The sequence below is a fragment of the Cydia amplana genome, chromosome 15 (genome assembly GCF_948474715.1).
Source record: "Cydia amplana chromosome 15, ilCydAmpl1.1, whole genome shotgun sequence".
Taxonomy (NCBI): Eukaryota; Metazoa; Arthropoda; class Insecta; order Lepidoptera; family Tortricidae; genus Cydia; species Cydia amplana.
In genome coordinates, this window is record NC_086083.1 from 12,872,101 (window position 1) to 12,893,696 (window position 21,596).

The 21,596-nt window shown below is 36.5% G+C and overlaps 1 protein-coding gene and 1 non-coding gene across 2 annotated transcripts; both read left to right on the forward strand.

Moving 5' to 3' along the window:
* The first annotated feature begins 5,535 nt into the window (after positions 1 to 5,535).
* Positions 5,536 to 9,576, forward strand: LOC134654826 (alpha-(1,3)-fucosyltransferase C-like). The gene is made up of 3 exons (XM_063510297.1): positions 5,536 to 5,972; positions 6,866 to 7,300; positions 9,276 to 9,576. The coding sequence occupies exons 1-3, from the start codon at positions 5,536 to 5,538 to the stop codon at positions 9,574 to 9,576; spliced, it is 1,173 nt and encodes a 390-aa protein (XP_063366367.1).
* Positions 9,577 to 18,341: 8,765 nt separating this feature from the next.
* Positions 18,342 to 18,445, forward strand: LOC134654907 (U6 spliceosomal RNA). Its single transcript, XR_010097387.1, has one exon. It is a non-coding gene; the product is annotated as a U6 spliceosomal RNA (small nuclear RNA).
* The last annotated feature ends 3,151 nt before the right edge of the window (positions 18,446 to 21,596 follow it).

Sequence of the window (21,596 nt, forward strand, 5' to 3'; positions counted from 1 at the left end):
AAATATCCTCCAGAATTACACTCCAATTAAATAAACTATTTATTGATTTATAAAGGAAGTGTTGAATACATAAATATGTAACATTTAAAAAAAATGTCGCTGTTGGAATTAATGGAATAGTCGACGCTGGAAATATGCTAGTACCTCACCTCATTTGAAGTAAGACATTGTAACACCTCATTTTAGAAAATGAGGTACTCATACAAACTCATTTTAAATTGATGTCCTACCCATCACTACATAAAACAACATAAAATAGGGAATCAATTTTTGTACCAAAAAAAAAAACAAAAATCTAAGTTATTAACATACAATTTCTTGTAACAAACTCATTTTTTTAAAGTTCTTATGAAGGTATTTTTAGCGTCAGATACCTACAGCAATTTTAATTTTTTTACCCATCACTGGTCGTTATTGTTTACTATAATAAATAAGTTTAGAAATTTACTGCTCACGTTTCGAGGACGGTGTTTGAGCTGCATAATCCTAAAATCCTTTCTATGGACCGTCGGTTCTATAGTACATAAGGTCGGAAAGCCATTGAAATAGCATTTCATCCATAAAAACAAATATCGCCGGTTGAAAACCAAATATCGTTATAAGTGTTTTTTGTCGACCGAGTAACATCCCCTGTGTGTAAAACGTTTAACTTGATAAAAAAGACCAAGTACGGGTAGTTCGTAAAATGTTGATGTCAACTTTAGTCAGTCTTTTCAAAGGCCACGGGGATAATTCCGTTTTCGGAGTCGGTTGTATAATTAAAAACTGAATTATACGCCATTAAATTCCGTTTTAATAAACAATAATCAATCAAAAACCTTGAAAGTTAAAATCAGTGTTTCTCTGGTCGTACTTTCGCGGCATGATTTACTAAAGAAAATAAAATAATTATGATAGCTCTATGAATCATTTTGTAAGTAAATTTATTACAATGTATACTTGATCGCTTTGGGGGTGACATGATCCCGGAATCATATCTCCCCTGAAGAAAAAGACAAAGTCTCCCCATACATAGTAAGATTATAAAACGTGCCGTACTGGAAACATGTGTTCGCGTATATCAATGTAATCCAAGTTAATCATCACTTCAATAAACAACAAATAAAATAAGCACACTCACTAACATCATTTCCATCTCATATTATAAAATAAATCCAGTTAAAGCTTAACGAAAATTGAATATAGTACGCAGAAAATCTTTCACCGTCCGCCATTTTTGAACGACTGACTTTTCCGATACAGTGCCATGACAGAACGTGAAGTTAGGAACGAATGAATGAGTGTTCCCAGCGCAAAAAATTGTATCTCGTTTGGTTTGATTAAAAATGAAGTTTACCAAGTGTCCCCTAGGGATCGACCCTCCCCACCCTCACCTACCTATTATTTTTCGAAACTAGAGAAATCTAACATATATTATGGTGTTATCGCTAAATTGCGATCTTATCCAATTCGCGGTAATGAATTATCATACCAAAGCCACTACTGTCCGTGGGTTCAAAATCAAAGCATTAAACTTAAAAATACCTACGTAAACTAGTAGGTATTATAAAAAAACAACGGTATTTTATAATTTACATAATTATGTCCTGCCGAGCCGAGTGGTGTGCTGAATATTAATTAAAAAAATTTAAAACTTGAAGATGTCAATCCTTTAGTAAAAAGTTTAGTTACATTTAACTTCATACGTTAGGTAAATAAAATGTATTGGTAATATTAGAGAAGTCAACGACTAAAAAAAAGACGTGAAGCTGTGAGATCATTTGAACATTTTGAACAGCGCGTCGCAATTTCATTCGATAGCGTGACGAACGTTTGCCTTTGAGTTATATTTATTTTTGTATGGGATTTTGAACAGCGCGCCAAGCGGGACGTTTTCGAAAATCAAAACCCCATATAAAATTACACTTAACGCAAACGCGTACGTCACATCACGTGATCTTATGAAATTTACACTAGGGGTACAAGATAATTCAGAAAAGTTTTTTTTTTTCAGGAGTTACATATCTCACTTGTTTTAAGTCACTCGCGCGACATGTTTCGGAGAGCCTAGGTCACCTTTCTAGGTCTCTCCGAAACATGTCGCACGAGTGACTTAAAACAAGTGAGTCTAAACCGTAAAATTATTAAATGATATTATGTCTCACAACAGTTTAAATTCGAGTTACATATCTGCTGCAATAATGCAATCCTTGTTAATACTCGGTTCGGTATGCCGCGGGCGGCAGTGATTTGCCGATGAGTGGTCTGGAATGCAAAGACGCGATGTCTTCAGCTACGCTACGGGCATATTCCGGAAGCCTAGTCGCCACATGGGCGTAGCAAAGACGTGACGCCCCTTGCCCCCCTCTATAATTAGACCTTTGGCTGGTGGCTGAAAATACTTGTAATGCACTCAAAATGCATGCATGCTAAAATAAATTTCGCGATAGACCCGTTTATAAATGTGAGTTAATATGCACTCTAGTCTCTATCGCTTTGGGATTGTTGAGAATATAATTATAGGTAAGTACTGTAACTACAAGCGTAAGCTTATTATACGGTTTAACTCACGTATTTTTAGTCACTCGCGCGATATGTTTCGGAGAGCCTAGGTCTACATTTTCAAGCACTAATATTGCAGTGGAGACCTAGGCTCTCCGAAACATTAGCAATTAGCAAAAATGTCAAATCGGCATAAGTATGTTACACTGAAATAAGACTCACCTATAATGCGGCATTTTGAGTGTGTCATAACCGCTACTAGGTGATAGATTAAGTTATTGCTGTCTGTGTATGTGTATGTTGTAAATCGCTTTCTGTTTTTGTTCCACTAACATTTAGTTTTTAATCTTAATTGTTACTAACCATTATGGGCCCTTGTTGTCTTTTAAATAAATAAATTTAATTTAATTGAATTGAATAAGTACAAAACCTTTCACATGCTGGAACGCGGATCCACTTTAGTAGGCAACTACGCATTGAGCTCTATTATTTATTAATTAGAAGTTAATACTTACCTACTGCGCACATCCACGTTCCGGATACGAGAGTTTAAACACAATAATTTATGGTGATTATAGGTGACACTAAAACGATGACGTGTTAATATTTTCAATTGGCAATAATAAAACAATTGCAAAGCACAAATTGATGTTTCATTTGACCAAAATAGGGACTATATTTGCAAAGCGATACTATATATGTTTGGGTCCGATCGGTAAACTATGTTTGAACACAAACACCAATACCCGACTGTAAATAATGATATGTTTGATTGGTTTTACTTTATGATTGTAATTTCATTTACCGGAATAAAATAATTTTAAATGTGAGGTATTTTGAAATATACTTGGTCAAACATATCTTGTCAGTAGAAAAAGGCGGCAAATTTGTTATCGTCCCATAAAAAATTTGAATTTCGCACCTTTTTCTACTGAATAGATCACCATCTATAGTTACCGATAGTGTTTTAAATCTACGTCGATATCGCAAATCGCATCTTCTTACAAAAGTGGAAAAATAAAATTTAGTCAAAAAAATATCAGTGTTTAATTTGGAGTCATTTTTCAAGTTTTTGTCTGAATAAATACTGTTCCGTATTCCGGAATACGTACTCATCTCAGGCTCGAGGTCACACTAATGAGATTCTTTGGGTCGCGGTTTGCATTTCAGATTCACACCGTCGCCTGCCGCCCCGACTCCCCGGGTGCTAATGAGCTTTCGAATAACACTATTATCTAAATAACTTAATTTACTAGTAATCTCGTTTTGTAGCAGAAGGTGTTATTGGTTATATTTCAAGGCCAGTGTTTGTAAAGTGAAATGTTGCAAATACTGTAACAACTTCTCAACTAACCTAACCTAACCAAAGTTAAACATTTAAAAAACTATAAGATTATAAGAGCTGATGATCTTCAAACGGCTGAACAAATTTTCATGAAACATGGCTAAGAACACTTGGGATAAAATTATCTACGAGCTACGATACCACAGACAGACACGTTAAACTTATAACACCCCTCTCTTTTTGCGTCGGGGGTTAAAAATATGTTTATGATGCTCTTACATCAAAAAAAATCCAACAATAACTACTTACTAGATATAGGTAAATATTTAACTTAACAATCCCTTAATTCTTGCATGTATAGGTAGTAACGTTAATATGTACAGTTGCAAAAAATCATTAGGTACCTACTTAAGTGAATATAAATTGCATAATTTACCACTATTTCGGAGCCTCATTAAAAATGTATTTTAAGTTGACAGTTTTAAATAATTTTTAGTAAATAATGAGTGAATAAGTTAATATTTCTAAAGCAAGCAATACCTAAATATACATACATATAAAATAATAAATACTTACTTTTTAGATAATCGGGTAAGTATAAATTATAACAACTGACATACTTTGTTAAAATAAGTCATCTTGTAAGAAAAAAAATCATTCAATTCATATGTCACAAATATTAATATACTAACACATTTTCCTAAACCATTTATCGTACTTTTTGATTCCACTCCCACGTCACAACAAAAAATAACTTTTCTAAAGCGTCCATCAAAATTATTTCCGTAGCAGTAATCGGTTGTCCTTTCAAAAACCCGTACGATTTTGTCCCGGACTGTCCGGAGGACCCACGTCATGGGCACAATACAAGCGGTATGTTAACAATGAGACGCCATTTTGAAAAAGCGGGAAAAATCGCGACAAGTCATATAAAACGAGCGTTTCAATTTGTTAGCGTTTATGAATTACAATTGGTTTATTTCGTTTCGGAAAATGTGATTATAATGAGAGTTTTTACAACAAGAGGCTCTACCTTAAAACGAAAATCGAAATTTCTTTATCAGCCTCTCTATCACTCGAACAATGCACGGCAATAGATTCGCGGTACAGTTCGTCAGTTCGTCATCAAAATCAAATAAGAACCGAATGAGGTCTCTGAGGTCAATTATACTCAAAAATGATTAGATTAGATTTATTTATTTCACAATATATGATTACAGTACAAATTACATTAATGTCAATTTAAAAGAATCTATATTGTGATCGTCAGAAATACATTTAAATAATAGCAAGATACATAATCCAAATAAGTTTATAATTGGAAAAAAATTAACCTGAGAAGGATCGTCAAATAATAACAATAATTAAACGAAAACAATGTCAAAAATAGGAACGCGATTAATAATAATGGGTTGTCCAGTAAAAAGTTTCTCAATCGACGCTTAAATGTTGTATTGAAGTTACAAATACAAATAAGTAGCCGATGTAAGCTTTTTAAAACAAACGGGTCTCCACAAACAGCATTCGATCATAATCAAAAGAACTCTAGCATATAGCATATCATATCAGCATATCACTTAATGCAACACTCAAGAAAACCAGGAATTTTGTTTGGAAACAAAAGACAATCCCAATCACAGCAAGCCACTTTGAATTTATACTTCGAACTCGTCAGCTCATCACACGTTTCAAAACTTTCAAAAGAAAGGCAGTCTCAATAAATCGGCAATTCCATCAGACCACAATTTAAGAATATTCATTTTAGCGAAATGGGGCGATCATGGTGCAAAACTTGGAAATACATAGTTCACGTCATCTGCATAATAATAACAGCTCATTGCATCAACGAGAGATTGAACTATAAAAAATATATAAAATTCGAACGTCACTTAACTGACATAAAGCATATTCTTATTTGGACCGATCTTCCAGGGGTCAGGCAACAAGGCCAAACGCATTTCATCAAAAAAAAGTGCAGCAAAGTCAATTGTTATTTCACTAAAAATAGAACCTTGTTCGGTGATGTCAGGTATTTTGATGCTATTGTTTTTAACGCTGGTGATTTAGAAAAGGGTGAAAAAGTGGATATACCGAGTGAAAGAGGTGTAAATCAGGTGTATATTTTCGCTTCCAACGCCTCTGCTGATAAGAACTACGTTTGTAACCCTATATATGACGGCTTTTTTAATTGGACTTGGACGTACAGGTACGTTAAATAATAACTCGTGTGTTTATGGGTTGAATATATTTTTTCTAAGTTCCTGAAATGGTCTCCACTCAGCTTCATGTCAAGGAACCTTTGAAGTCCCCGACGCTGGTCTTCCGTGGAAACCCTTTCGAGAGAGCGCAACTATAAGCTATACAATTTAAATTAAATATAATACTATAGCTATACAAATTAAATTAAATATAATAAACTCAATATTTATTTTTTGCGATTTGCATAGTTTCAATGTGAATGAATTCCATTCATAAAGTGGAAGTGGACTTTTGCAGCTGTGTGTATAATACGCAAGACCAAAGTTATTCGCACCATGTCTCTTGAGTATCACGCTACGCTCATAGTTAAATACTACCCCCTTATTCATAGACGTCTGCTAAGTTAATCAGCTGATGATCGTCGTTTCTCCCTCTCTTTGACATAACGACAGATAGGAACAAACGACGATCATCAACTGATTAAGTAAGCAGCCGTTTATGAATTACTACTAAAAAAAACTACTTTTCACACCACCTATTCGGAAAAGCGCTTTTTCTTCTCTGCTAAGAGGGATCAAAGTGGCACTTTTCCTCCCTGCTAGGAGGGATCAAAGTAACACTTTTCTGTTCTAGCACTACTTTTACATTTTTTGCACATTATGTTTTTAGCTTACCTACCTAAATAATCTGTTTAAGCATCAGATTATATCAACACTAAGATTTTTTATTTTCCTCATAGTTGATGTGAAAAGCAGTATGTGTCACACGGTATCAAAATTATTTCATCTTGGGCGTTAACACTTGAATCCCTCATTACGCTCAGGATTCATTGTACGCCCTTGACGGAAATATAATATCATTTTGATCCCTTGTAACACAAACTACCTACTATTGTTCCAGGCACAACTCCACAATACCCTACAGATTCATATCAATATACAACAACCGGTCAGAAGAGCTCGGCTCTCATTTCCCATGGCCTCTTCACACAGAACCTATCGACCCTGCCATTAAATCTCTTTTCTCAACCAAGTCCAAGGGCGCAGCGGCCATTATAGACGAATGCAAATCTACTTACAAACGAGAAGACTTCATATACAAACTACAGAAAGCAATGGCCGAATATAACCTCACTTTAGATGTCTTTGGCAATTGTGGCACGAAACAGTGTAGGAGAAGGTCATTTGGAGCATGTAATTGGAGGTTGAAGAATCAGTACTTCTTCTATTTGGCGCTGGAAGACTCGATAGACCATGATTTTGTTACTCATGCTGTCTTGAGGGCGTATAAGAATAATGTTGTGCCAGTGGTCTATGGTGGAGCGAATTATAACCAGTAAGTATCGTAGCTATACCTAAAATTGTATCCTGTAAGTAGTATCTGAAAAGTGAAATTTAATAAGAAAGTTTTCAAGTCATAAAAATCTTTCCTGCTCATTATAATTACCTAGATATAGGTCGCTTGTAATGTCAAGAAGTTCAGCCCAAAAACGTGTGATGGGTATAAGTACTTAGATAGTTACAGCAGCAGAAGTTGCTAAGCGGGCGAGGTGTTCAAAATTACCTTGACACGCTCTTATTATCTTAAGAATAAAGTCGTGTATGCGCTAAGCGGGCATACATTATAATATATTATATGGGTTACGGATACTGGAGCCTAATTTCTAGTCAGACAACGACCAAAATCAGTCCCGAAATAATTTTCAGGTAAGGTAAAGGGCCCCAAGTTCGTGTTAGTACGTTATTTCGTTAGTTTTGTTTCTGGCGCAAATAATAAGGAATTCAAGTATTGTTTATTTAAATTATATATATGAAAAAAATCTGTATTATTTAATCTCTTCAATAAAATAATAACCAATATTTTAGTGATTAAACTGAGAGTAATACGACGGTTGAAACTGTCAGACGGCCGCGAACAGCTGTGTTGTATGCGTGCACTTTTTTTAGGCGTAAGGTGTGCGCTCTGACTTGTTAAGCTTATAGGAAGGAAAAGCTAAACCCATTCGAATAAAAGTTTTTGGGAGTGTTTCTGTGGGTTCCTTGGTAATTGATTTGATAAGAAAAAATATTGAATATATGCATAGAAATACCTTAAAATTGCAATAAATCGACTCACGAAATAGCGGTCATTTTATTTTTCGTGTGTCTCCTATTTCGTGCCACTAACGAATCAAGGTTTTTCTAGATACATTTTGAGTGCTTGTTGTTAAATAGAACAACGAAGATAATTTAAAAAATAAATTAGAAAACAATTAATGTATTTCATGAAGTTTCGTATGAGCGAAATTCGGTATATGTTTTTTTCACTAGAATTCTCATAAAACGAGTTTGAATGTGACCCGAGTTTAAATTTTTAAGGTATATTCCACGTATATTCTCATATTAACTACTAGCACAATTTTATTTATAATTAAATTTATTTGATTTATTTTTGTGTATGTTTATATAGCTGGTCAATCAAATCTTGTCAATAAAAAAAGGCGCGAAATTCAAATTTTCTATGGGACGATATCCCTTCGCGCCTACATTTTTCAAATTTGCCGCCTTTTTCTACTGTCAAGATCTGGTTGACCAAGTATATTTAACGTATAAGATAGTTAATTATTTTCTATTTTTTATTTTTATTTTTATTTATTTTTTTTATTTTTTTTTTATTTATATAGTTCGGCTTTTAATCAAGTAATAAAGTACCCATATGGTTTACGAAGTCTTAATTCAACTATTAAAGACTCGTCGTCTTCTGTCGTCGACAAAAATTTTAAGCTAGCTCTCAATATTTAACATTTTTTTTTATATTATTATTAATTTGCCCTTACAATTACACGTAAGTAGGTAAGACCGTTAAATAATTTAAATAATCATCAGCAAATTATGACCAATTACTCTAAGAAAACTTTATTCCGAAACAGGGGACACGAATTCACGAACTTAGGAGCTGAGCTAAATTTGTATCACGAAATGGGAGCCAAATAAGAGGTTCACGAAAATATTCATATAAAAAAAAGTTTCAACTAAAACCCTATAGTTTATACATTAAATTATTAACAAAGAACTAATATAACTTACTCAAAAGCTTTCAAGGTATTGATATGCTTAGTAATATTTAAAAAAAATGCTTAGTAATATACAAACTCTCAAGAGCCTTAACCTGCCGAAACAGGGGCCCTTTACCTTATATCAACTGTGTTACGAGCTTACGCGCGTTAAGCGAGTTTAAATCCCTTTCGGAAGAATTGAAACATTTGATGCACTAAATTTTTTTTAGTTTTCTTAGAAACATTTGGCATATTTCATTCACTTTTCATTTACAGTTACTTACCACCTCGGTCCTACATCGACGCAGTAAAACTAGGTATCTCAGAAACCGCTAAGAAAATGTACGAAAGCATCCTAAACAGAGAACAATACTACGAATTCTTCAAATGGAGGAACCACTACCAAGTCCGTGCTTCTACCCCCCTTGATGCCTGTGCTCTGTGTAAGAAGTTCGCGGAACTGCGGTTGATGGGAAGAACAAGTTATGACATGATTAGAAAATGGTGGTTGCCAAAGTATGCTGAACGGTGTTGGATAGATTCTGTGAACAGGGAAACACCTGATACCATGGTTTGAAGAAATAAAAAATGCCTACTGGAATTAAAAGGACTTTATTTATTATAATTACTTGGATCGGTTTAAGTTACTTTGAGACTTGGTGCGAACTTGATGTGGTGTGGATTTTAACGATCGCGCCATTTGAAGAAACTGTCGATGTCAATACGATGGATAACAAGGGTCCTATTATAGATCCTTGGGGAACTACTGAGGTTACAACATGAATATAATGGGATCATTTTTTTAATGCAGGAATAAAATGAATCTGAAATACAAACAATGTTTGCACAAGTTTCTGTAGTAAGTATGACCTTGGTATTTTTTCTAAGAATGACCAAATGAAATAATAATAATTTATTTTGTCAAAAGCTTGTCAAATATCTTTCAATGGCTTTTTTGTTTATTTATTTTTGTGCTAGGTACTATTTTCTTGTTGTTGCTCGAAATAAAAATTTAAATATTAATAAATTGAAAATTGAATCATTCAGGGAGATCAAAATGTGACATAATGAGAAATGTAACTTAATTATATGAATAAACTACTTTCATGTAGGTACTACTTAAATAAGTTGTACTATGTAGTATACCTATATGTACATACCTTTCTAAAAGCGACGACACCGCACGTTATGCCGCCTTGTCCACCGGAAAATAAATAACCAAGTTCTTTACTGCCAGTTCCTACGTCATCCAAAAACCAATTAAAGTCAAAAATACCTACTCATTCTATCAAAAACTACCTTCATAACCCCACAATAAAGTTAAACCCGCGGATTACGTTCCCAATCGGCGGCGGATTAAAAGTTAAATTATTTTAACCGATTAAAACGTATGATAAAATGGCGTCCTGGTGGCCGATTCTGTTTTAACAATTTAATATGGTTGGATGTTTTGATACCTTGAAGTCTAATTTAACAATTTGTTGTGACTCCTCTACACGATGGGCCAGTACCGGCCACTCCAAGGAACGCATTTATGCGTTAGAGGGAGCAAGTGATGTTGCTATTATCTCATTCTACCGCATGGTTGCGTCCCTTGGAGTGGCAGGCGCTGGCCCATCGTGTAATTGAGCCATTATGGATTTGGTTTGGTGGGGTTTGTTAGAGTCTGTTCGGAAAGAGAAGAGTCGTGGAATGTATGGGGCCCAATATATTCCACGATTCTTCTCTTTCCGCACAGACTCTATGATTAACTGGTTTTGATGCGACCTTGATGATCGTCTTGTTGGGGTTTCACTTCATTTGTCATGCATCAATAGGGGGTATTACTGCAACGTTCTACCGCTCACCAGAGTTCAGCACTAGCACCCATCCTAAACCATAGAGTAACTTATATATACTGTGCCTTAAACTGTTTTTGACAGATTTTTACAGACGATAAAATATGACATTGATACATCAAGGCGGATTGTTTACAAAGGGCCTACCGGAAAACGCGAAAATCGAAACTCAGCTATCTGCTTCTTTATCGCTCGAATATGCGAGAGTGATAGAGAAGTCAGATAACAAAATTTCGACTCTTTCGTTTGCTGTAGACCCTCAGATTGTCACGGATTGTGGTAATGGCGCCCCCTACGCAGAGTTTGGCGTAATATTCCCTATTACCGTGAGCGAACGAAGTTCGTATCAAACCCAACTGATTTGAACTCATAACCATAACAAATCGTTAAATCCGAATCGGGCTCCATGTTAATTTAACTTGTGCATTGTCGATTTGTTTGCTGGCGACACGCCCTGCTTTGTTTTGAAGTTTAATTTATAGGTTTACACATGTTTTGGTGTTCGTTTCATGTGAAGTATGGCGGTCGAATACCAAACACTGGAGCGCCATTCGAAATAACAACAAATTTGTTATTGATTCATGTAATTTCTTAATTTAAGATGGGAGGACCTATGCCTACGCTCTTTTCTTGAAAGTTTGAAGGTCGTATCGGTCCGGTAATACCGCAGGCGACAGATGATTCCACAATTTAGCTGTGCGAGGCCGGAAGTTTCTGAAGCAACGCACAATAAATTGTGACGTTATCTATCTATCTGTAATTTCTTATAATGTAGACCTATATAGTTTCCTACATGTAAAACATATTTGTTTGTGTGTTATGGATGGATTACATTTATTTACATAGAGTCTGTGCGGAAAGAGAAGAGTCGTGGAATGTATGGGGCTTAATACATTCCACGACTATTCTCTTTGCGCACAGACAATACCTACTACTTTACCTACAAGTAGATAGTTGATCCTACCTATTATGCACAGCTTCATACACCTAAACGACATTATTATAAATTAATTTTGTATTAAGCAGAAACGTCTGCTTTATTTATTTATCGTATAGCATTAAAGTTACTGGATTTAATTTAAATATTATCCTAGAGATTGATGTTTGCACTCTTCAGATACTCGATGGCCCTTTCACTGAGGTTCGTGAGGTCTTCGATCCGTCCGTTGAATTTGGTGAAAGGGCATTCTACAACAATGTGTTCGACTCAGGAAACAATGTGCTCAGGGTCACCACAGGCGCACTGGGGGGAGTCACACCAGCCCCATTTATGCCAATGGTAGGCACAGTTTCCCACGCCTGTTCTGATGCGGTTCAATTGGCTCCATACCCGGCGCTGTTTGTCGAAGCCAGGTGGACGTGCTTTTGGGTTGAGTGTGAAAAGTTGTTCACCCTTAAGTTGTTGGGCACTCCACTCGGTCATCCATGAGTCGTGTCGAAAAGTCGAAGAAACGTCGAAGAAACGTCTGCGAACGATGCTATTAAGCTTCGAAATAAATTAAAAGTGGAAAAATTCACTGTCTTGGGTGGGACTTGAACCCACGACCACTTGATCACTAGTACAGTGCTCTGCCATCTGAGCTACCAAGACCGTACCCAATTCAGCGAATATTTCCACCATATATGAGCCCTAGGGAGGAGGGAGACATTATAATACTTATACCTCTGCCTCTATACAGCTAAGAACCATCTGCAAACCTAATCTCCATCTACCCACCATATCACTTGGTTAATTGCTATGCTAAGCAGGCCTTCCTTAGCAAACTTTTTGTTAGTATGCCGCGTTGAGCCAAAATGTCGGATCTACATATTAGCAGGCCGGAAACACACCAGGAATATCTTTTTCTTAGTGTAAGGCCTGAGTGGACGCTCGAGTTGGGCGTGCAGCGGGGCGGGGCGTGCGGCGTGCATGTTAAACAAATGCAAGCGTATAGGAGCGGCCTTAGTGCACGCTGCTCAAATCACGCGTGAGCCCGACGCCACGCTGCACGCCGCGCCGAACGCTCCGCTTCGAGCGTCCACTCAGGCCTTACACTTAGCCTATTTGTGTGTCGCACTGCTGGGCAAAGGCCTCTCCCCTGGTTCTCCATGACTCCCGATCCAGGAATGTCATAAGAAAAATAAAATCTTCTTCATTACATCATCGTTCTCCGACCAGTTTGGGGTTAAGTAGCCAAAATTCCAAAAACAGATCCCTTTATAGTTTCATCATGTCCGTGGTCAGTCAGTCTAGGTCACAACCATTTTTATCAATAACTTTATTCAATAACGATCGAGTTGTAATACATGATTCGAAAGATCTTTTAAAGTACCTATAACTTTAAGGTTTCAAAGAAAGTTCTTTAAGTTTTTGCAATAAATGTTATTTTACCTTTAATTAAGTGAACACTTGAAAATATTAAAATAGCGCTACAATTTTTCAAAAACTTCTCTGGTGATGGAACCACTCACTGCATCTTTAAGACTTTTGAGAGACTGTAATAAATGGCACCCTTATTGGACATACGGCTTTTTGGTTTAAAATACAACACTAGTGCGGTAATCTACATTTCTAATCGGTACCTAGAGAAACCGTAAATTTTGACTCGCAAACATACCTCTAAAACTATAACGCATTAAGTGTAATATTAGCCATTCTGTTTTCAACCTTAAACTCTTTTATTAAAGTCTAAAGGTTCCGTAAATTAGATTAGCATACATTGTTTTCTTAAAACTAAAACGTATTATAGATGAAAACATTCACATTCTAGTTTAAGCTTTGTCGTGTTGTGTTTGAGTTTAAAATTGTATGTCTGCGTGTTGTTTTGTTTGCAGAAACAGATATCGGTGATTCGCATAAGTATAAGTAAGTATGTATTTACATAGGTACTTACCCTTATGCGAATCACCGATAATAATCCACCGAATAATTTTATTGCAATTGAATGTGGTTTGAAACAAGCTCACAGAAATATCTTTTTAGGATAGATTATCTTGAGATAGTCTTAAAGGGTACGCACCAAAACTTTGAACGAACTAATGAAAACATTCGACACTAAACAAGAATATCGTTATGCATTTATCAGGATTTTAATAAATGTAGAATATATGTAGATATCTGGAATACTTTACTAGGTACCTACGGTACCTACAGAGGCTTACTACGTGTTGAGCCACGGAAGTCGTTTCTAATTTATCAATATGTTATGGTTATGAACTGGTTTTGATACGACCTCGACGATTGTCTTGGTGATTGGCATGCATCTGACGCACGACTTTCATATTTGAATCCTTGAAACCCTCGCAACGCTAAAGATTCCATTTTCCAACCTCTTGGTTCAATTTAGAAATCTATCGCTTGCTCGGGTCGGGTATTATGCACGAGAGATTTTTCAGTGTCTGGTGTACAAGCGGGACATCGTTACACAAATACACACGTGCATAGCGCTGTCTCGCTCACACACCGGAGCGGTGTGCGGATCCATCGGTGAGATAACTGCGTAAATAAATTAAAACGAACTAAACCTAACTGAATTCCAGCAGATGTTTGCATTCACTGAGTGAAGCTTTGTTCGGTTTGCAAACGTATTTTCAATTATTTGTCTTCGTTTGTGGATGTCCTCATTTTTAGGGATAAGACAGATAAGAATTATTCTTTTCATCACACTTGCTCTCGAGTAAGATCTTTTTTCATGCAGGTGTAGTGAAGGACAAAGGCCTATATTGTTCCCGCGGGAGCTACGGATTGTAAAAAAAAATGGTTGTCTGTAAAGTCGGTTTACGCACGATAATTTTGCGTGATAACGTCATAAGAAAACATTGATGAAAAATTGCATACTTATAAGCCGTAACGTTAGCATGGAGATCTGTCCACAACGTTACCAACGTGACACTTTTTCATGCATGCTACCGGTGTTCATCGATTTATAAGACGTTATCACGTCAAAAAGCTATAACTCACGAATGAGTTATAGTTTTTTTATGTTTCTTTTTCATATGAATTAACTAAGTATTAATGAGTTTTGCTTTAATTATCCCTATCACAATACATACACAAATACATTACATAAATACTACAAATGTTTTTATGGAAAATTTTAACAATATTATCAATAGTTGTACACATGTAATGTTGTGTGCCCACGGCAGGTTTTAAAAAAACACGAAAGATTCAACCCCATTTCAACCCCCACATTTCTAATCTACTCGAAAATATATCTATAAAAGGAAACTCCAATTCAAACTGTGAGAGCAAAGTTATGAAAATGTTTAATAGACCCGACTGTTTACCCAAGAAATAGTTCACAAGTCGGGCAATTTACCAGAAAAGTAACTCTTCTCTTTAAATTACAGTTTCTGAGGAGAAATATGCTTCTTTTAGTTTATTGTAAATCTCAATAAAAAAAAGTAAAGACCCTTGTGGCAAAATTTATGTTAACTAGTAGGTGTGCTAGGCTAGACGTTATACGAATTTATTTAGGTATAGCCGACAAATAATTTGGAGGCATTTATTTCATTGTAAATCAAAAGATATTTGATATTTACCAGTCGCTTTTCGGTGAAGGAAAACGTAAGGAAACCGGACTAATCCCAATTAAGGTCTAGTTTACTCTTTGGTTTGGAAGGTCATATGGCAGTCGCTTTCGTAAAAACTAGTGCCTACGCCAAGTCATGGGATTAGTTGCCAAGCGGACACCAGGCCCATGCCCAGACACAGACAATTTGATCATGAATGGAAATTCAGCAAAAAATGTGCTAAGATATGGCTAAGATGCTTAGGTACTGGAGCAGATACATTGTTGTAACGTTATATTTAATACCTGGGAGACAGAGCTGTGCTCGGAAAACATATAAAAACTCAAAAATGCGCGTTTTCCCAGAGATAAGACCTAGCTAGATCGATTTTTCGCCCCCAAAACCCCCATATAGTAAATTTCATCGAAATCGTTAGAGCCGTTTCCGAGATTGCCGAAATATTACCTATATATAAATAAATAAATAAATAAATCAACAAACAAGAATTGCTCGTTTAAAGGTATAAAATTTACAAATAAATAACCTTGTCTTGCTAACCAACATTTTCACAAACTATTTTTTTTTAGGTATACCAGTAGCCTCATAATCAAGCCTCCTTTGAGCGAAACTTTTTAAAACCTCGCAGAAACCTCTAGACTAAAAATTAAACAGCCATCGCAGACTTGCAATCTAACTTCAACAGAGCCAACTAATTTACCTACGCAAACGTTGCCGACGGCGATGTGGATTGCTTTTTCTCTGGACTCCATTTTAACTTGAGAAATTCACCTTTGCCTAGTTGATTATGGGGAAGTTTTTTAAATAGTTAAGCTAGGCTTGTGCAGAAAGTATTTTCCAATTATTTTCCGATAGGTATGTACAGAATTCTCATTGTCTGAAAACAGCGATAGGTACATACCTACTTACTACCTAGTAGGTACTTTAACCACTGTTTTGGCACAGAATAAATAATAGTAGGTAGGTACTAAGTACAGAAGACTCACTCTCTAACAAAACGCGTCTGTTACGATCAGCACAGATATGGCCGCTAGGTGGAGACAGCGCCACGCGCGGCTTATGGCTTTCCCCAAAATTGGGGCCGAACGGATGTACTTTTAGCTACCTGTAGCAAAGCGACGATATCGCGGAGTGAGACACGCCTGCCGTAGATGAAAATATTCACAAGAATCACAAAAGCGTCGTCCGGTTAAGCTTTGCTTTCCTCCGAAAGCGGTGCCGTCATATAGCGGCCGTCTCCATACAAATACTACGACATCCATATTTAGCCGTAGGTATTATTTAGTATGGTACAAGTACATCCGTTCCACACCAATTTTGGTGGCTAGCCATAAGCCGCGCGTGGCGCTATCGCCACCTAGCGGCCATATCTGTCCTGATCGTAACAGACGCGTTTTGTTAGAGAGTGAGTCTTCTGTACCTAGTACTATTATTTATTCTGTGTCTACGGACGATTTTTGCTACAAATGGTGAGAAACAGCTACGTACTACGGCGTACGCTACGAGCTGGCTACGGTGCTAGCGCAAGTTAAGCGCTACGTTTGTAGCCGATTACACGCTTTTCCCCTTAACAACGAACAAGAACCCGCCCGTGGGTCGCTGGCAGTGAATGTGTAGGTGCAATAAAAATAATGACGATCGCTTTTAGGTCTTCAAACTTACCAAATTATAATCTGACTGAAGAATAAAACGATGACAAAACAAAAATCAACTCCGGATCTTTATCACAGACTCAGGAATTCCACAAAACTGAACAGCGCCATCTAGCGGGGAATTCGTAATTAAGCATTTAAAAAAACTTGATAGAGCGTTATAGGGGTTATACTAAGATGTATTCGGGTATTTCCGAATGAACGATAGTGGCGGATAATTCCGAAAGCTGACTCTTACTACAACGGAATATGAGTGAATTTACAATGATTTTCGGAATTACCCGATTTCCGGAATTACACGAATAAACCTTACTTACTAATAAAGGGCGCACGGCGAAGAATACTATAATAATTTTATGTTAAGATTGCCTGAATAGAAAATATTAAGTACCTTGAGTTGAGGTATCATGCACTGTTAAGTTACGGAAATGTAGCTTTTTATCGGATATTAAACAACTGTACCGATATTCGGAACCTAAAGTAATATATTGAGAGTGGCAACACTGTAGTTAGTCGTATTGTCCTTTTCTAGCATATACGTCCATCTCTCTCCCACACCCCCACCACTTCAGGCAGTTGCGTTTGACAATTTTGACAGTTAGAAACAAACGCAAATTACCTCATTGGCTTGCTGTTTTTCCATCTGGAAGGTCGTGAAGCTAAACTGCTGGTGAGTTTTTGAATTTGTACCCCAGTTTAGCTGACTATATTGAAAAACAGTTTCTAACGGCTTTTGCCGTTCGAAATAAATATTTAAATTTAGTTGTCCGTTAAACTATCTAGCAAATAAAAATGATCCGGAATAGTGATGTGCAAGTGTTTTCAAAGGCTGCCTGCGCGCACCGTGGCTATGCCAATGAAAATACTAGAACACATGGTAGAAAACACATCGAGCTGGTAAAGCGTGCACGTGTCACCATTATAATTTAATTTTATTAAGTCTCTTCAGAGTCTTGTTAGTTTAAATCTTTGTGTGTGTATAATAACGGTTGAAATTATATAATACTTAAATGGTGATGTCTGGAGGTATACCCTTTCAAGTGATTTGTGTTTTCGAATACGAATGGATCGGATAGTTAATACGTGTTACGTAGAACCTACGTATTAAGGTAGAAGCTTATAGACGTGTAGGTTTTTTATCTGTCCAAGTATCTATCAGCAATTTATCTTTTTATCCCGTTCCGGGTTAATATAATATTGCAAAATTAATTTTTTGGTAATAAACTTGCTGATAAATAACGTGTACCCGAATAGGAGTCGACGATATTTCCGCTCTAAGGGACACAAGGTAACGAACAAACCTACATCGCAAACATTGCATTTATTTTTGTGGAAAGTGAGTACTTCGGCAGTACATAAACTTAAATCTGACTAGACATAGAGAGAGATTAGCATGGCTCTGCGCAAGAATGACATGCGAATTCGTGAAGTATTTCACTCTGTATCTATCAACTTATATCTCTCCAACTAGATCTTTGATTTATGTAGGTAGGTACCTACTTAAATATATAACTTAGCAGGTACTTACAGCTTTAAAGGTTAAGGAAAAGAACTCTTGCATGTAGGTGCTATATGTGCTTGTGTTATTTTGAATTTGAATAACTTGATTATTAATTCTATACGTAACTACATACAAGAGGGTCAATTCTTAAGCCTACTTACCTACCTACATAAATAGTACACTTAAACGTTTCAAATAAAATCGGAAGCCTGTGACATGGAAGGGCATTAACGATACGGGAATCTTTAGATTGATTCATTGACGAAGACGCATGGTTTGGTTCATATTGTCAAATTATATTAGTTAACTGTAGAGTTAAAGTTTAGTTTTGGCAAATCTGCGCGTCACCGTGAATGACACTTTCTAAAAGTGCCTGTTAAAGCCGGCGTAAAGCCTTTCACCTTGTCGAGCAAGGAACCCGCAACTTAGGGAATATTACCCATAAACTCGGGGTATTTGATTTGAATGATACTTATTCTTAAACTTACGTTTGTTATGGTTCCACCTGCTAAGGTGCGCCTAAGAGAATCTTTTATTCGTTCACAAACTAACGTCAAGTTATTTGTGATGAAACCAATATATTATGTACCTATCTAAACCTGCGCAAGGCTGCCATGTTTACACCTGCGTAAGGTGTGCCAAAAGAATCTTTGATTCGTTCACAAACTAACGTCAAGTTATTTGTGATGAAACCAATATATTATGTACCTATCTAAACCTGCGCAAGGCTGCCATGTTTACACCTGCGTAAGGTGTGCCAAAAGAATCTTTGATTCGTTCACAAACTGACGTCAAGTTATTGATGATGATATTATAACCTATGTAAGCCTGCGCAAGGCACGTCAGACATATTCACAGAAATATAAATGATATGGTCATAACACAGGCGTGCGAGTAGACCACAATCACAAAAATATTACAAAGATTAAGTTGTAAATATCTCTTTTTAGAGAATGTAAAAATGGTTTAAAATAATGTTTTGGGTAAAAATCAGTCGAAATAGGCAAGGCTTCGTTATTAGAGTTTTCATTTTTGTTTACCAATCTATTTCAAGGGTCCCGAACACCCTATTGGCTAAACCCGAAATTGGGCTAATTAACTGTGGTAAAAGTGAAAACTGCTTTCCATTTACATAACATTTCTAAAATTATAATAGGTAAAATAAAAACCTAAGATTCCAGGCCTATCTCGACTCATTTTTATTTTAAAGATGGGAAAAAAAATCTTTGCACCCTAATATAAAATTGTGGTCTGGAGACGCTAAGCCTCATAACTTGGGTGGCATAGATAATACTAAGAGATTTAGTCACCTAATTTCGACTATAAGCCCAGGCAGAATATTGATAATTAGAATAAGGAGTGGTCAATCCTCCAAGGTCCATACAATCTGTGGACTCTAATTAAATCAGGCTCGGTAAGCTCACGACACGACAGAGCTTACGATTCCATTCTGAAATAAGCTATGTTTACAATATATATTACCCATGGTGTGAAACAAACAGCCTGCTCAAGGTGTACAAAGGGTCCGTTTACGGCCCTATAAACATCTACAAACCTTTGAAGTCTAGGCCTGCTACAATATGACAGACTAGAAATAAATACATATGATCCCAATGTAAGAGCAGCTCACAGTTGCATAAATTATATTTGGCTGGAGAGCACTTGTCTTTCAGTTAACATGTTTACGAGTACCTACCTATGTACACGACATGACCAAGGTTACCTACCTTTTTACATAATTATTATATCCCTGACTGCCATGGTATATTAGGAAAATTATCATGTGCTGGCGGTGCTGCTGCTGCACAAGCATGTTTGAAATAAAATATACAAAACTGGCCTAACGGGCGTTTATGAATTATGTATTTTACACCCTTGTGTCTGTATTGTGACCCTGGAAGTTTTAAACCACCTGTATCGTAAGTGCTCCTATGCACGGATTAAGTTTATAATAAACTACCCATGCCCTAACCTCAAGGGCAAGTGCTTCTATGCACGGACCAGATATTGTTGTCACTTATTTCACTTATCATGACTTGTCATAGTTTGATACTACACGTTTAATAAATTTAAGACCGTGGAATGTACCCACTACAAAAGGTTTTTAAAAATAGTGACTGAATGGTTTGTACGAACGGTTCTAGCACAGTTTCTGGGCGGTCACGTCTAGGGCATGACCCTCTAGTTCTCAATTTATACAAAATTATAGCATTGTGATACTGTTCGCTTTGCACAATAAAATAGGGGAACAGGAGCACGCCTTGCGAAAAGGCGAAGCTATTTTGAAACGCAAACCTTTCAAAAATAGATTGAAATATATAAATAATTATGTTTTTGGTATGGAACATGTAATTGTACACCCAAACAAATGCAATCATTTATTATATGTTAGCAAAACTCTGCCAAAGTGTTAGTCTGTCTCTACAGTGTAACCTGAAGGCATGAATGCACATGAATCTCTTGAAACATGGTGGATTAACTAATTTACACCCCGTCTGTGTCTTGCTCCTACCAAATCCACAAGTTGAGGACCTCAACCTATCTAGGCATCCTTCTTGCTCGAGACCTGAAAAAATAATCTCATGCAGTCAAGTGTCGGAAAACCAGGTCCACACTCTTAGCACTACCGTGAATATATCTAAGAAGTCTGTATACTGCCTTCCAGGAGGCGTGATGTTAATAGACTAGCCTATATAGGAGGCCAGAGATATAGTATACAAAAGCACACTGGCCCAAATCCAGTAATATTATATGCACTTCAGAATACAAAATAATTGACTATTCTGCGTATATTTGATATCAAAAAGTTACAATTACCTACCCTTAGGTCATAAGGAGGATAAATATACATAAATATCAAATATATTCGACAAAGTGTTGACCCTAGCATTGGATAAAATAGAGGTTCCTCTTAAACGGCATCTGCGCTGTTGGCTTTGGGCCCACGGGTGCCCGGCAAAAGGTCGGGGACCCCATGGTTCCGCACAGTTATTGCAAATAATGTAAAATCACAAAATAAACACAAATTTTCATTTTGGTTAAAAACACATATGCGATGAGCTAAGGTTTCGAATTAAGTACCTTATTCTTAATC